Source organism: Chroicocephalus ridibundus, chromosome 8, assembly GCF_963924245.1.
Source record: "Chroicocephalus ridibundus chromosome 8, bChrRid1.1, whole genome shotgun sequence".
NCBI lineage: Eukaryota > Metazoa > Chordata > Aves > Charadriiformes > Laridae > Chroicocephalus > Chroicocephalus ridibundus.
The window spans coordinates 16,649,126-16,665,952 of record NC_086291.1 but is presented as its reverse complement, the minus strand read 5'-3'; the positions used below and the strand labels follow the sequence as shown (position 1 = coordinate 16,665,952).

The 16,827-nt window shown below is 38.3% G+C and overlaps 1 protein-coding gene and 1 long non-coding RNA gene across 3 annotated transcripts in view; one reads left to right on the top strand and one right to left on the bottom strand.

Moving 5' to 3' along the window:
• Positions 1-2,559, top strand: LOC134519365 (uncharacterized). 2 transcript variants are annotated; one of them, XR_010072196.1, is made up of 3 exons: positions 1-57; positions 1,221-1,352; positions 2,138-2,559. It is a non-coding gene; the product is annotated as an uncharacterized LOC134519365 (long non-coding RNA). The 2 variants fall into 2 exon arrangements; XR_010072195.1 differs by lacking the exon at positions 1-57 and adding an exon at positions 977-1,141.
• A 191-nt stretch (positions 2,560-2,750) lies between these two features.
• Positions 2,751-16,827, bottom strand: part of DNAI3 (dynein axonemal intermediate chain 3) — a 30,083-nt gene continuing 16,006 nt past the window's right edge. Inside the window, exons 9-23 of the mRNA XM_063343432.1 lie at positions 16,079-16,269; positions 15,048-15,172; positions 14,855-14,944; positions 14,322-14,411; positions 13,438-13,566; positions 11,379-11,452; positions 9,936-10,083; positions 9,074-9,161; positions 7,975-8,105; positions 7,070-7,133; positions 6,511-6,641; positions 5,604-5,808; positions 5,095-5,183; positions 3,546-3,679; positions 2,751-3,000 (exon numbers count right to left, since the gene is read on the bottom strand). Coding sequence (XP_063199502.1) covers positions 2,994-3,000; positions 3,546-3,679; positions 5,095-5,183; positions 5,604-5,808; positions 6,511-6,641; positions 7,070-7,133; positions 7,975-8,105; positions 9,074-9,161; positions 9,936-10,083; positions 11,379-11,452; positions 13,438-13,566; positions 14,322-14,411; positions 14,855-14,944; positions 15,048-15,172; positions 16,079-16,269 — 1,696 coding nt within the window. The 3' untranslated portion in view covers positions 2,751-2,993. The remainder of the gene's footprint in view (positions 3,001-3,545; positions 3,680-5,094; positions 5,184-5,603; positions 5,809-6,510; positions 6,642-7,069; positions 7,134-7,974; positions 8,106-9,073; positions 9,162-9,935; positions 10,084-11,378; positions 11,453-13,437; positions 13,567-14,321; positions 14,412-14,854; positions 14,945-15,047; positions 15,173-16,078; positions 16,270-16,827) is intronic.

Below are 16,827 nucleotides of genomic sequence, written 5' to 3'. Positions count from 1 at the left end.
GGCAAAATTAACTTGTGGAACAGTCTGCCGTAAGAGAACGCAAATCTGACCCTACAGGTATTTGAACATCCAGGGTTGCATTAGAGAGGATGAAAGACCACGATGAGGTGTATAATCTCATGTTTCTGGTGTTATTTGGGAACAGAGATGAGGAGGAAAATGGCTTTTGGGAAGGCAACTCCGTTTCCACTGGGGGATTCCTGCGGCTCCCCAGGCTGCTTTGCTCTGGGGATGGAGGGGGCGCTGATCGGTGGGGCCCTGATCTGCTGCCTCCTTGTCCTCACTGTTAGAAAGACCCAGCTGAAATGCGGCTGGCCTCCTGAGATATTTTCTTAATCAAAACTCTCAGGAGTGCCTCACCACAAGGCTCGTGCTGAGGCTGCTGCCTCTTCTGGGTTGCAGTTACAGAGCCACAACGAAGGGGAGGTGGTTGGGCTTTCCAGGTAAGTCATAACCGTAGGGTTGACTTTAACGTATATGTACTTTGCAGCACTGTTAATCAAAAATCTGTGATTTGATGGTGATCTGAGCTGTTGTTCTACTGAAGTCCAGGCCTGATAACAGAGCACTGAGCACTTTAATTAGTTGGTTGTGGGATGTTTACATCCGTATGGAGCAGGTTGTTAGTTAAATATTGATTTAGCAGCGGAACTGTGTTCTCCTCCTGTTTGAGCTCTGACTGCAAATGCTATGCTGCAGGTGGTAGGGATATCTTGTTGAGTTTTCATTGGGTTTAATTTAGACGTAGTTTAATATGAGGAACAAGGAATCTTACTGTAACATTTAAACTTCAAACTAACAAAAGACTATTTTTCAAACCAAGTTTTATCTAGTGGCACCAAACCTATCTTAAATCTGACCAAAGTTCAGTTAAAGTGTTAAAAGTACATGAAAATCGAAGTGGCATGTTTTTAACGCTACCTAAAACCAATTTGCAATGTTTATTTTGGGACATAGGAGACTCCCACTGCTCCTGTTTCGTATTTGGCTACGCTTTGTTCTGACGAAGCAGAGCAATCACTTGCCAGCCAAAGATCCTCTCCGCAAATCCCCCGTGTGTCACTCGTCTTTTGTGCATTAGTGTCTACTGTGACCATATGGACATTTGTTTGACAGGAGTCTGTGACCCTCAAACAGTTTGGTGAGTCATGGAAAGAGTGAACTCACCCGTATAGAGTTTAATCTGTCCTCCTCTGATAGATTTAATTTCTGCTTGACAGGGTCTGCTCAGTTACATGGTGTCTGGCCTGGCTATTGAAACGAGCAACCAGCAGAACACGGCTTATGAAAGAGTTGTCTCTGTGGATGGAGGATGAACATTAATATTCATGAGCTGTTACTCATTTACACTGGTAAATATTAAAACTTCTGTGTGACACCGTTTGATCTCTCAAGAACAATTGTCTTTTGACAAGTGCACACACCCAACAGCCATGGTGTGCTTGGTGTAGAAGCTCTTTGTTCTAAATAATACTCATTTCTTCAAGTGAACAATATACTTTAACGGCTTTGGTTTTCCGTTTGTAAGCATTTGCCAGGCTTAAGTAACAATCATTTTCTAATCTGATGATGGAAAGTAAAAGTGGTTCAGCCTGTGAAGTTTGAAGGGTTTATGAATAGTGTGGTCAGATCTATGCTTTTGGTTCAGAAGTCCCTGAAACTTGTTTAGTAATTTATATGGTCCTCCTTTAGTGTATCAATGTATGGATTCAGATGTAAGGGGCTCCCCTATCATTTAAGTGTAGTAAGTAATAAATAGAAGACTTTATAGCATGGTGAATATTTGTTGTGGGTGCATTTAAGGGAAGAGAACCAGGTTGCTGTTGAGGGAGCATTGACGTTGAGCGCCTAAGCAGTGTCATTGTGTGGTGCCTTTTGAGCATTGTGGCAATCTTCTTGGGATAGATCCTCTTGTAGCAGTGATGGCCACCTCTCTTCCCTGCTGTAATATGGGTGACTGCACATGCCAGTTGGGGAAACAATTGCCTGTGGAAGTTGTAGTGGATAAAGCTAGCTAATGATGGAAATCGTCTTTAGTGTAAAAAAAAAATCTTTGTTCCTGTGCTTCATGAGCTGCAATGGCTTGTTGGTTTATAAGAGCAACTCAGGGTCTAGTTTTGATCTTTAAATCCCTTAGGTGAGAGCAGAGCCTTTGCACGAGGAGTTGCTCCTTCCATCTCCTGTGTTACTGTGATTGTTGTGGTCACCTGAGGTACCCGTGTACCTGCATACCTCCCCTTCTCCCTTCAACCACAGCTCAGGCACGCGGGGCTGGAGATGTCTCAGGTGAGCGTCCTTTGCTCTGGAGTGCTTTCGGTTACCGTATCTCCACAGTAGGAAATGTCCTGGACCTCTCAAAAAACCTCCAAAACTGACTGCTTGTCCCTAAGTTTTCAAGAGGAGTGAATACTTTGGCGATGAGGGAGGAGATGCTTGCTGGAGCTGGGTAGCAGAATTTGGATGGCCTGTGCGAATGTAACTGCTGGAGATGTGTGGCTTCCACTCGGGTGGGAGCAGGGGGATGTAGATTGGAAGGGTGAATACTGGCATGTTAGTTTGACCGGCTGAGTTGTGTTTAGGATTTTTACAGTTTGTAGAGTTCTGACAGACACAGAACTTTGAAAACTAAACAGACAGAATATTCATTATAACTGTATGAATGAAAGATAGTTGGGGAAATGTGCCCAAAACAGTTGTTCTCTAACCACATTGTCAGTAAACAAATGGCTAAAGTTAATAAAACAACAATCTCTAACTGCGAGACGCTTTATTTCTGAAGCTAAACATGTTCTGCTGAAATAAAGAGGTCCTGAAATAAAAAACTTCTTCTGGTTCTAAAGGTGATAATGATCTTTAAGCATCTGATGAGGAAAGTATTTCTTCTCCCTTTACTAGTCCTAAATCCGTTAGTATCTGCTTCTCCAGGTCCAGAAACACCATATAGTCTGCATTTTCTTGCTCCTCCATATCTTCTTTTGTTTTCTGTAGAGCAGTCATTCACTGAAGGAAAAACACATAACTGTATGTGACCCCATGGCTTTCCAGTGGATACTATCAGTCCTATCACAAATTAATTAAAAGAGGCATCGCCTAGGGCAACATTGACTGAATTGTCATTTCTTGGTTGATTAGCTGGTATTATTAAACCATTTACTAAAGAATGGATAGGCAAAATCCTTATGTGAATCAAGAATGGAAGGCTAGAGTCTCTCCTGGCTTGAAAGAGCAACGTTGCCAAAATGTAAGTTTTTGAAAGAGCAACTGGTGTGAAAAGAAAAGCAAATTCAGGGTTGTTTAAGGTCCGTAGGCTCTAATGCTCTTGCAGGAGTTTCACTTAACCAAGACCTGAACTCACATAAACTAGGAGCATCGATACCACTCCTAAGAACTGTAAATACGAAATAAGGAGCTGCTAAGCTACTCTGGTTATGTTCATCCCGATTTTTGAAAACACTGTGGGAAATCCTTCTTAGCAAAACAGGTGCCTTTTTAAAGACCCAAAGAAACAAAGAAAATTTTCTTAATTCCAAGCATAACATCCTTACTGTTTTCTTCCTTGGTGCCTCCAGCTCCACTTCAATTCTGTTTTGGCTCGAAACTCTTGATACTCTTGAAACTCTTTTTCACAGTACTTCAGATATTTGACTTCTCTTTCAAAATAATCAAGTACGTTGGCATGCTATTAACACAATGACAAAAAAGAGTCATTACACGCCCAAAGACACAGAATTATTGCTGATGATCTGAACGGTATTATTAGTTTATCTATATTGGGAATATAGATACCTCTCTTTATACAAATAAATATAAAGATATGGACTGAAACAAATTGATTTTCGATACAAATATGCATGGGGTTAAATAATTTTTATTCCACTGACTCCAAGTAGGTCATCCTTCAGGAACCTGCACTGAAATAACTAAACCAGTTTTAGGTTAGTGATTTCACTAAATCAGTCCAAATCCTCACTGACACAACTTCAGGCACAAAGAAACCATGAAATGCCATACTTCAGTATTACGCTGTGCATTTACCTGGGATTCTGTGTTTTAGTTTTCGTTAGTCTCTTGAACAACTTAGTATTTTTTAGTGAACGCTTCAGTTAGAATTAACGTAATCTAAATACTGATGACTGCTCACGGGTTAATAATTCTGTGCCCTAAATAGCGTAGTTCCAAAACACATGTAATTCAGGCAGAGGCAATGTGTTTCCTCATGTTATAGCTCTTAGTCTCCTACCTTGCTGTGGAGAAGTTACTTTTACTAAAAGGAGGCTGCAGACCCGGTGTTATACTGCTACATACTGTAGCTCTGCACACAGCAAACCTTTATTGGGATGTTTAGAAATTATTTAAGTGCATACATAAACTTAACTTAAAACTGGGATAGGATGGGAAGAAGATTTTGTGATGTAAAAATAACAGACTAGGCAGCAGGCAAGACTGCTAGACTGGATGAGATGAAAACACTAGCTTGATCTTTGGCTGGGAGGTGGGGGTAAAGAACGACTCAAAATGGTGTTGAAATAAAGAGAAATTAAAACTGTTTCATTTGTCCCCATGCCCCTTCAGTACGTACAGTCCTTATGTCAAAAGAGAATGAATGAGTGGTAATGTTAGTAACAGTTTGCAAACTGTGCTTTAACTAAGCTAGAATCAGGTACTAAGATGTGTAAATCAAAGTACCAAATTTACAGGAAAAAAATAATGATGCAAATGTGGACAAGAAAGTGTAGAGAAAGAGAAACTCGGTATGTTTACATTACCATGCATTATATGGCATTGTTTTAATGCATGAAACCAGGTGTCATTTTATGCATGTGGCAAAAAATGCTGAACTCTCTACTGTGTTTCCATGTAGCCGGGTTGGAGCAATGGAACTCTGCCAGCTGTCACCCAGGTTTCCTTTAGGTGCCTCCTATCTGAGCTCTGTGAAAAGCCAGCTTTGCTACAGGCGATCTTTGGAGAGTAGAGCCATACTGATCTCAAATTAATTGTCATCCATTTGAAGGCAAGTTTTTCCAGGTAGGCCTGTTTCTGTGTTGGAGTTTTCAGGATAAAGTGTCACAGAGATTAATAAAAATTCTTACCAACCTCATTCCTCAAAGCCTCACTTAGTGTCTGACAGATTTCCAAAACATGCAGTACTCCAAGATCATCAGAAACAGCTAAATGCTGATTTGCTGAAAGATATTTGACAAAAGCCATATAAACAATTTAAATTCCAATAGGAACACATACCTCCACCCAAACATGAGCTATAGAGGGTTCATTTTTGCTGTGGTCTTTTTGGTTTATTGTTCACTGCAGCAAAGAAGCAGCCTTATTGCTCTCGTATTTTCTTAACAAATGAAATCCCCTTTAAAGTTTATATTTCTTCAAACTCTTTTTTTTTTTTAATTAAATGTTTTCAGTTGCTTTATGCTATGGTAGTACACTTAGAACTGACATGCATTTTTGAATATACAGTGCAGTGTTAAATTAGTGGAAGTATGTACTTATGTATGATATAAGATCATCTGTAACAAGATTAGTGTGCCTTGGAGTCATGGGCCATTCTGCAAACAGGGTGGCACAGCAAGGTGTAATCACCGTCAACATACGTGAGGCAGTACACGGGCTGATGAAAGTGATCCTTGATTCAGAGATGTTCTGGAAATGAGATGGTTCATAAGTTTTCTTCAGTAAGTCCCAAATATCTATATTTCCATCGTCTCTGCCAATGAAGAAAACTCCCGGTCTTGTTAAGGACCATTGTCCTGCAGTGTATCTTCCTGCAGAGCAGCTTGACTGAAGGATCGGGCCGGTCTTAATTTTTTATTTTTTTTTTTTGAAAACAAATAAAAGATAAACCCAACAATCAAACAGTACTATCCATTCACTACTTCAAATCTCCTGTCATTTGAGAACATTCACAATTGAAATGATCCTATTATAAAAATTATATCAATGGCAAAATTGGGATCACCTTCTGCAGATAAAGAGAATTGTGAGGAAGTACAAAACCTGATATCTCACTTCCAGTCCGTTAAGGTAATCTGTCTATCTGCTCTTAAAATCTGTGATCTTGAGATTTTGCCAGGTGCAGCTAACCTGGAGTCTTACATGAGAAGAACTGTAAAAAAACCCCATGTTTCTTTGTCTTCACATAATGAAAAGACTGCATCCTAGATAAGAGTTCTTCAGACCTGTTTAGCACACATTACGTTTATTCTTCAGTTTCCCTAGCAGCAGAAATAATCTGTTGAGAAGCTACAGTTTTTACAAGGTTGGAATTAAAGAAGATCACTTATTTATTTTTTTTTTCTGTAAAAGGCAGGTTTACAAAGCTATTTCTAAAGTAGTTTTCCCATCTGAAGAAAAAGGAAATGCTCTTCTTAAACCAAATTTATTTCTGAACTATGATGCTTTGTGACTTACAACCATTTCTGAAAATACAGTCTCTGAGGCTATTATAGTTCTGTCTTGTCTATCTATCAATTATGTTACAGCTGTGTTAAAGTAACTTACTGTAACCCCTTCTTTCCAAATGGCAAAATTCCGGCCTCCAATGCTTAGAACAATGTCTTTAAAAAATGGAGATCTCTGGAGAGTGTTGATAGTTTCAGTGTGGGTGGTGTATTTCTGAGCGTGCTTCTGACCTAATGGGATGAAAAAGGCAGTTGCTTGTGACTAGTGCTTTAGGGATCATCTTCACAATGGGAGCTATGTGGGGAGGGGGGTGGGAAAAAGAGTGCAGGATCCAGCACAGGCTTCAAAGATTCTAGCCTCATTTTTTTGCTCACGAGGTATAGGCATTGGAATTGCCGTAAATCTGATTACTTTCATGATTTGTGCCAATAGGTACCTAGCGATGCACCTGTGATACTGGCAAGGGTTTTTGTTATTCTGTCATGACAGCTCAACTGCTTGCACTTTTGAGGGTCTACTGCTAAATCCTGCTGTCATCAGTGAGAGAGACTATTATAGCAGATGAGCAAGAACCTGAAAATGACAGAATATAGGTGCAAATATTTTAAAGTGAGCAATATATTAAGATTTAAACAGGTATTGAGAAACTTGAACTTACTAACTGGTTTTGCCAAGTCACTATCGATTTCCATTTTCCAGTCAAAATAAACAATTTCTCCATCCTGTGATGCCAGAAAAATCAAGTAAATGCTAACGTTAGAGATTGGTGGCTTATAGCTAGGTGACTTACTTTTAAACTGTGACTTTACTTAATTATAACCATCATTAAACATGTTCTGAGTAAATTAAAACTAAATTTGCAGGTAATGACTGAAAAACCACTAAAATTTTGGATCACCATTTTTCAGTTATGTATCACCAAAACAGCTTTATTTACCATGCTGTATGCAAGCAGTGGCAGTCCTTCCTGAAGAACTAGGTGCTTGGTTTTTACAGTTCATACTTTGCTCCAGTGTTTGGGGAAGAGGTGACCGGAAGCAAAAAGGTAGCTAGAAGCAAAATTTTCATTTCCATATCAACTCAGAACTGGGAAAGATTTTGGAATTTTAGATACGTAGGGTAGGTAGAAGGCTATGAATAGCTGGGACTTCCTGAAGTAGAAATAAGTTGTGGGAGAAAGCGTAGTGTAAATGTTTTCACCTGGCACTTGGGGAAACACTAAAATAATATTACTAATCTTATGGGTTCTGGAATAAGAAATTATTGTTTGGCTCCTGATAGCAGGCAGTTAAGTTCAACATATTTTGTAAATGTCTTCTAATTCCGCCCATGAAGTAAGGGTTCATAGTCTATCAAATATTGGGGGGTTAGTATTATTTTAAGCAAGTAACTAAATGCATTAAAATGGGAGTAAAATGTGGCGTGCCCAGAAAGATCTTTTTAGTTAACACCTGAAGAAAATATGCAAGTCCATACATTTGTGAAAACTCTGTTATTTAATGGTTCAGTCTTTTGGATATCTTGGATTAACATTTTCTTTGGCAATCTGTTATTTTCACTTACTTCAGTTCCGACAAAAAAGCTGGTGGAGATATTCTGTAGTGCTTTCAGATTTTTGCTCGAAGGAGTACTCATCTCTGTGTATGGGCTCTCTTTGGCAGGGACTTCCAGTGTGTTCAGAGATTGCACCTTCTCTGGGAAACAGTATGGATACATCTATTTATTATACACTGGAATTCATCAGACCAAGCAAATCCTTAGTCTTGTAAAGGTAGTCCATGGATAAGGAGAATTTCAAGGGCAGAGATGAAGACAGACTGCCAAGTAAAGCCGCGGTTTTGCAGGTTAACTGTTTCCTGGTGGAATCTCCCTATTGCTGCAGCTGCTCTGAAGTCAGCGCTTCCCATCCCCAGACAACTACTTAGGGTAGCACCGTTCTGTTCTTCATCAGTTTTACGCAGCATCAGTGTCTCTGTGGGAAGTGCCCTTACGCATCCCCTTCAGCTGCTGCAACCAGGAGCTAATGTTTCTGCTCCAGCGAATGGCACAACCTGCCTGCTGCACTCTGTGGTGGGACAGCAGGCACTGGAGCAGCGACGCCACAGCAGATCAGCTGCCAGAAAGGTGTTTTCTGGTACAACTCTTGGGCCACCTGTATGTCAGCTTGCCAACTTTAGAGAGGGCTTAGTAGTGTGTCCCCACCACAAAGAACCACAGTAAGAACTGATCTCTACATAACGTGAAGTTAGCACTTTGTGTTCTGTAGTGAAGGGTGACAGCTCTATCCAAAGCAGTACAGAAATACCTACAATATATACCATTATCGCAGGATTCTTTTTCTAAAAATAGTATTCTATAAGGGCTGAAAAGGACATACTGTTTCAGGGATGAAGAGACCAGATGGGGGACTTGCACGGGCTATTACGTGAAACCTGGCAGAGTTACTGTGGATATGGAACTGCTCTTTTTGTATTCAATACGTGTATGTATCTTCGTAGTCAATACATGTATGTTGCACTTTGAATACCAGTACATTTAAGAAATCTTTTTCCCCAGATGCATTTAGCTATACAGCATTTTGTTGCTCAGCTTTCATTAGGTATATACTGAAATATAAGCTTATTAAAACATTCTCCCCAATAAGGTGTATTAAAAATATTACCTGAGGTTTTGTAATGATAATGCAGTTCCCTTAAACTAATTCTGACGGGACTGTATTCTGTGTTGGTATCACTTTCGCACAGGTTTATCTGTTCAGAAAAAAAATGCATTTGCTAACTCATGTGATAACTTTTGTCAGGTCTTTGAAGTACAAGACTAAATGACTTTCTTCTGTAATGGCACAGGTCTTTTCAATTAGCAGAGTTTGTAATACTCCGTGAACAGTATTTGTTGCCTCACGTGCAAGCATAGAGAAAATGCAAACCTGTGGTTTCTCTCGTTGTCCTTTCCCTGTAAGGATTTTGCCATATTTGTAGCAAAAAACCCCACGAGCTCCAGTGGTCATGCTTGCATTCAACAACTGTAACCAGCTGCAGCTATTCTGAGCAGCACAGATTAGCAGGTCCAAAATTATTATTTATTTTTACCTAACGGATTATTTTCAGCCTTACTTTTTTTACAAACTGCTATGACCATTTTCATCAGATTGGCTGTTGTGTTGCCAATAATTATGGGTCTGTTGACCGTGACCATGTTTGAACAGTTTGACCCGCTGAGATAGACAGCAGAGCAGTTGAAAAGGCTGACAGGAACTTACACGATTAACACAACTACTGTTGCACCTACTGCAGTTTTTAAGAGGCAGTCATGCTGTTTCTTGTGAGCTAGCTTTTCAAAATGCGTTTTATTGAAAGTTTCAGAGGAGCATTGAAATCTTTCATTTCATAATTAGAAGGAAATTCACAAGTCAGTTACAATTTTCTGGAAAAATTAAGTAAGGAGTTGGGAAGCAAAAGAATACATTCCTATGGAGTTCTGGCCATATCTACTTGATCCTTCTGTGCTATAGTTGCGTACAGTACCTTTATGAGAGGTTTCCAGCAGAGATCTAGATGATTAAGAGTATCTGGAACATCAAGGGGCATATCAAAAATTTCCTCCTCTCTCATTTTCTCAGATGAAGGTTGTTCAAGAACTTTGGTGGCTGGAATATCCCAAAATAATATTGAGCTGCAAAATGATTGTATAATATTATTCCCTGTTTCTGTTTCAAAGTCAGATGCAGTTTTCCACATATTTTAAAGTTTGGGGTTTTTTAGCCTTTCACCTTCAAACTTTATGTAGAGACTTTGAAAAGCAGACAAGTTCATACAGTTTGTTTATGGAAGGTTAGTGGGTGAAGTTACTGGCACTACCCGGGTAAAACTCCTGGAGGCTCAGAGAACTGGACAGAACTCTGTCGCAGGTAACCTAGTAATCCAAATAGAACCTCATTCCCAATTCTTGTGTGTACCGATTTATTTGCTGACATTCAAGGCAAATGGTCCCACTCCCTTGAATCTGTCACCTCACTGGAATTTTCATCCCTGTGATTGTTCCTGTTGCTCTACTCTGGACATCCGTTCACAGATTTGATATAGACAATGATAATTTTCCTCATTCTGACATCTCTTTCCCTTTTCTAACAGGAGTTGCTTAGGGCCTGTGCTCTTCATGGGTGACATTACAGAGATTCCCCTGCTCTTACTTTAGGTTCATATTTTTAATTTGGAACCCTGGTGTGTGAGTACTTTAAATTATTTCTTCCATGTGCATTATTTGCATTACACGGCGGTCATTCTTCTAACTTAATTCTTTGAAGTCTTCTCTGGTTTTGAGTAGGAAAAATAACTTTGTATCATTACCAAGTTTTGCTGCCTCTGACCCTCCTTTTCACGTAATTAGCAAATATGTGATTGAACCCAGACATGCAGCCTTGAATCCTTAAACCTTTTGCTGCCGTGAAAGCTAAATGTTTACTTCCACTTTTTGCATTCTGCCCCCTTGACAATCTTTTACACTAGATAATACTTACTCAAAACCATCATGACTATTTAGTCCACAAAAGAGGAGACTCATACAGAATAATTTTGCCAGCTAAGTCTCCAAGTTTAAATATAATTTACAGTATTTCTTTGGCCTCAAAATCATTAATAGCTTTTTGTGCAAGAGTCACATAATCAATGTAAGTGTGGTGGTATGGCTCTTCAGGCCAATGCATACGTGGCCAAGATGCTTCTTAAGGTATACAAAGAATATAAACGTATACATGGGAGGTTCTTCAGTTAATGAACCCTTAATGCCATTACTGTAAAGGGCTTAACTGGCCAAGATCTTGATGTGCTTGTCTTCTGCATGCAGAATTTTAGCTATTCAGGATAAGCTGATAGGAATCCAGAAGTGTGCTAGTTAAATCACAGAGTACGCTCCATAAAACTTTCCAAAGGAAACTGGAAGACATCTTGTAGAGGATGTATTGTATGTACCTATCAGGGGAGCAGGTTACAAGCTGCACGCGAACTCCCGCTCTGTTTTCAAAAGTAGCACCCGTTTGGTTGTCCTAAAAATAACAGTAATAATAATTACAGGGGGAGAAGATGAGAGACAACACACTTTTTTAAGTAAATACTTCAACACATAAAATGGGCTTCTAGAAATTAAGTCACTGTTTCTGCTTGGTTAAGGTTTGAAAATCAGGACTTACTAACCTGTAGTTATAAAGTCAGGACATTTGATAAATGTACTTCAAGTGAACTGATATCAGCTTTGCCTGCTAGACACCTAAAATTCTAAATGAAGTCAGCAGGATAGTGGCTGGTACCACTGCAAGTCAGCATGCCTTAGGTTGCCATGCTTGTAAATTTTTTATCCAGCTTAACCAAAGAGCAAATAATTGAGAAATTTATCTATCTCAAATAGTTAAGTGTAGTGGGAGTGATATATCTTCACCAAGTTTACACCATGGGTCATCTCTCTTAAATTGTCATTCAGACCACACTGCGGGGTGGCAGTTGTACCTTCAAATGTTAATTATTAATAGTTTAGTTGTGTATGTGAGGTTCTGCGTGTTTCATAGTACTTATCATTTACCAAGTAGTCATTGTTTTATATGAAATTTATTTTGATTTATTTAGAAAAATAAAGGGAAGGGGGGGAACAAGTGATTATAGGCTATGCCCTGACCAAATATAATTTTCAGACCATGGAAAACATCTATTTTTGGCTAAAACTGTACTTGTCAACCATGTGACAAACTTTCAGCTACGCTTTTGGGGGTTTTTAGGCCAAATCCTACTCTTATTTTCATTCAAGGGTTGCTTACCTGGAGTCAAAATGGTAGTCTCGCAACCGTGCAAAACTGGATTAGGTTCTGGATATGACTTTGAATACTTTTTTCATTGATATGTAATAACAAACTGCTGATTTTAGGAACTCTGCCATAAAAACTGCAGTGCAGTGCAAAGGCTGACAGGTATTCCATGTTTACATAACAAAAAGTTTGTCCTAGTACATGTTGTTAAATATTGACTAAGTGATTCCTTTGTCAGCGTTATTTATCAAGCACAGGTTTCCTGTATCTGTTATCCCAGATGAACATGAGAACATGTTTCTGAGCCTAAACTTTGGCAAAAAAACCCCAAACAAACCCACCCAAACAACAAAAACCACAACAGGATTCTGTTATCCAGTCCCTTTCTTCATGTTTCACATCTGGTACGAATTGGTATCCATGGGTACTACTGTAGCATAATTTAACAATGAACAGTTGTGTCAGCTTTCTTTTTATGATATATGTGCACCCTTTTCCTCACTTTTCTGGTAATGTTGCTAAGGACTGCATTATCTATGAAGTCTTAAAAATTTGTTTTTGAAAATTATTGATATATTAATTTGCATAAACCTTTTAAACATCTCATTTTTCTTCCTCTTGACCTGCTTTTTTTTATTTTGCATTTGACTACACTTGCATTTCAAATTAATTTGGGCAACAATTTGCAGCACTTTAATAGTAAATGAGCATCCGATACTCCTATAATAGTGTTGGACCCTTTAACTACATAGATCCTACATACTACGGAGCTTTAAAACCATCACAGAAAATGTAAGTTTAGAGTACACAGACAGCACCCAGGGAGAATGAAGGTAACTACAGTAACACTATTCTTTGGTGCCTAAATATTTAGTTAATTGAAATTATTTCTGTGAATTCTTTGTGGCAGGCTGGATTGCTCATAGTAGAAATTCAACATATTTTAGATACGGAAGGCTTTTTATAATTTTGAATTATAATTTTCAGTAAAGCTACGAAAATTTTTTTCCAGTATAAGCAGATTCGTATCAGGCTGAGAACACAGCACAGTTGTAAAGCATAATGAACAGGACAAGTGGCACCAGATTATTTAGTATTTAGAAAATGCAATGAGAAATAACGAAGACTATTACAAATAATTGGATCTTTAATGTTTTATCTTGAGTTTACACTGATTTCTGAGGTAGTAGATTAGGAAAGTAATAAAAAGAAGAAAAATTAATTTTTAGACTCACCTCAGAATAATCTGGCAGCCAATATATATCTGTTACTGGTGTTTTATGACTATACTGTATGGAAGAGACTGCGCAGTATCTCACTAGAGGTGGTTCTGTGCTACTGTCTTGGACTTGCATAAGTGATGGCTAGAAATGTTTTAAAGAGAGATATCTTAGTATATTTCCAAAATACAAAAGTAGACCTGTCAAAGGAAAAAGGTTACTTTACGTACTGTTAATGCTTCTTCACATATTTCAGATCAGTTTATAGAACTTTCTAGGCATCTAATACCTTCCCTTTGGGGGTAAAAAAAAAAAAAAAAAAAAAAAAAAAAGAAAGGGAAAGCATCAAAACCGGCCTTTGGATATGAAGCTCTAAAAAGGATTCTAACGTGCCTCCACAGGCACACACACATCCACTTATGTTACTAGTTCCTCCTCTGCCCTTAGGTCTCCCTTCAGCTTATCTTCTTTATCGTCTCTTTCTGAAATCTTCTCATCTTCCAAGCTACCTTTTTTTCTGTCCATAAACTTCCATAATCTTTTTCAGTATTGTATTCAGCAACAAATGCTATCTGTATTTGATTAGGCATTAGGCAAGAGTTGACCATATGCTGGTGCCCATTAAAGAACAGTCTTATTGAACTCCAAGTCAGCACAAAATGCAGTAAAACTATTAAGCTGGATTAATCAGGTAGACATTATATTGTGATAATGGGTTTATTTCCTGAACTCATTAGGTTTCTTATCCTTTCTAGTCTGTCATTGCAAAGATTATGTACTCCTGTTTTGAGTCGGGATACCTTTGCCCATTTTTCCCCACTATCTTGGGTTCTAACTTTGCCTCTCTTCACCCCAGGCATACAGTTGTACTGCAATACATTTAGAACGGAAGCATTCACCGTATTAACCGCTGTCATCTTCATTGCATCATCATCAGTTTTTGCATTTTGGAGCTTTTCTTCATGTTGAGAAATATCCCACAGTACAACCTCCAATAAAAAAATCGGGTATAATATGTATTATTTCATCATTTATATTAATACACATTGTTTTCATATAGAATTCATGGGGGTTTCGGGGGGAAAAAAGAAGAAATTCACTCTCTGCACTAGAACTTATGAAGCCTTTAAAATATTTCCTCTTCAGTCTGATGCAATCAATTGAAAGACTGCACCTGTCTCAACAACATAAAAGAGTCTTTACAGCTTGACTTATTTATCAGTACTGTAAAGAAGCATCATACAGTAATGGCTAAACTCTGGAATAACCAGGCATAACTTCAGTACAGGATCAGAGAATTTCTGAGACTGTGATATCTGTCTTGGAACACTATGTGTTGTTATGGATGTTGAGTACATCCCGTCACCCTTATTTTTATACTGTAAGAAAATACGGAAATAGCCAATTTTATTCTTAAACAGAGAATTAACACCTGTCCATTGATGCAGCCACCAGCAATGATATTTGGATCGCTTGGACTGAACTGAAAGCAGTAAATGTCCTCAGGACACTCCAACATTAACTAGAAAGAAGAAAAACAAAATAGTTGAGAAATACAGTCACACTGATTGTTTGCTTTCTTGTTATTTAAACACTTGGCATATTTAAAAGTCCTGATTAAATACCTGAGGGTGGATAGGGTCAAAAAAACTCCAAAAAAGTATTACTGATTGCTGCAGCAACGATTTTTCAGAAAGGTTAACTTGCTCTTCATAATAAAGTTGGTCTCCTGCTGACACTGCTATAATCCCTGATTGAGAGAGAAAACTAATTTTCTCAGAAGAAACAATTCAAGATTCAACATGTCATTAATTATTCTAAGTGACTTATATTTTGAATACAGTGCAAAAAAAAAAAACAAAAACAAAAAAACAAATCTAAAAAACCAAGCATGTATTTCTATTTTTCTTTTTACAGACCAACTTCAAGGAAATTATTTTTGCTACTTAAGTTATTTAACAATTAGTTGTAGAACCTAAGGATCCGGATAAAATTCAACTTTTGTGCTACTACTCCTTAATGGTGCAATACTGCATCTGAAATGATGTGACAAGTATATAGTCCTGGCCACCCATGAGGAAATCAAATCTTTTGTAGCGAAATTAATTTCCTACACAGGCTGTAGTGTTGGCTATTAGTATGCTGTGCAGCTAGGACATTTATATAGAACTTAACTGCGCCTTTAAGCCTGGCTTTGTAGAGCAATAATCCATGTCAGGGAGCAGGAGGAGACATTTAGTGTGTCTCATGATGCTCTCTGGCACTCAGCAGAGCCACGTTCCGTCGTGGCTCTATCATTCCTCACAAGTATTATGCATGCTACAAGAACCAGCCATGGGGAGAACAGCAGTGGTATACAGAGCCACCAGAAGAACCTGGCACAGTTGCAGCCCCACTGAAATGAGCCTCATATGGGAGAAATTTCCCTTTCCTATGGTCTCCACTTACTTGTTAGAGTGAGGGACTTTGCATGGCCTGTCTGAACTCTACAAAGTTCATTTTTCGCTTCATCTCAGATCAGAAATTCAGACATTCTAAATCAGTTTTGATTTTTTTTTAAATGTAAAGGCTGATAATTTTATGAAAGATGCATATTTTATAGCTTCCATATAATACACGTCATTCAAGTCTCAAATCAGTATTTTAACCACATTACCATAAATGGTTGGATGCCAGCAAACGCAGCTAATAGTTCTGTCCTTGAGATAGAGCAGATCTGTGAATGATTGGTATGCTTTAAGATAAACATCTGGCTTGCCACCAGAACTGCTTTCATCTTCTGCTAGGGCCTTCCAGTCGTCAAAAAAAGCATTCATAATTTCATTTTGCTGCAATGCAATTTCCATTCTGTCTTGTGAAAAGAACAGTTAACACTTTCAATAATCCAGGTGTGACTACTCACTAGTAGAATCACAAATATTTCTGTACAGAGGCAGCTCTTGTTTTACGCAAAATTATGACCACAGCATTAAAAAAAAAGAAAAAGTATTAATTCCTCGGTGATGCATCACTGTAAGGAAACTCTCTTCCATTTAAATATAAATAACTAATTGTACCAAGAATTTAACTCTAGTTCTGTGTGAATCAAGTACAGTGCAATTCTCCAATTCTTGTGCAAAAAGTGACAGTAAGTGGGAGTTGTCCCATGACTAAGGGCTGTAGGACAGCACCTTTGCTCTTCTGCATGAGACTCTGCTTGAATGAGCAGTGTTTGAAAGATCAGCTTTTGCAGCTTGTTCGAAAAGATGTATCACTATCAACTTTAACAGTTCTAATATCTATTTAAACCAACATGCATAGACTTCATGTTCATTTTCATAGAAACAAATATTAAGTTAATATTTTTAATATTAAAATCATATGCAAAAAAAACCCCAAACAAACCCCAAAAAGTATACACAACAA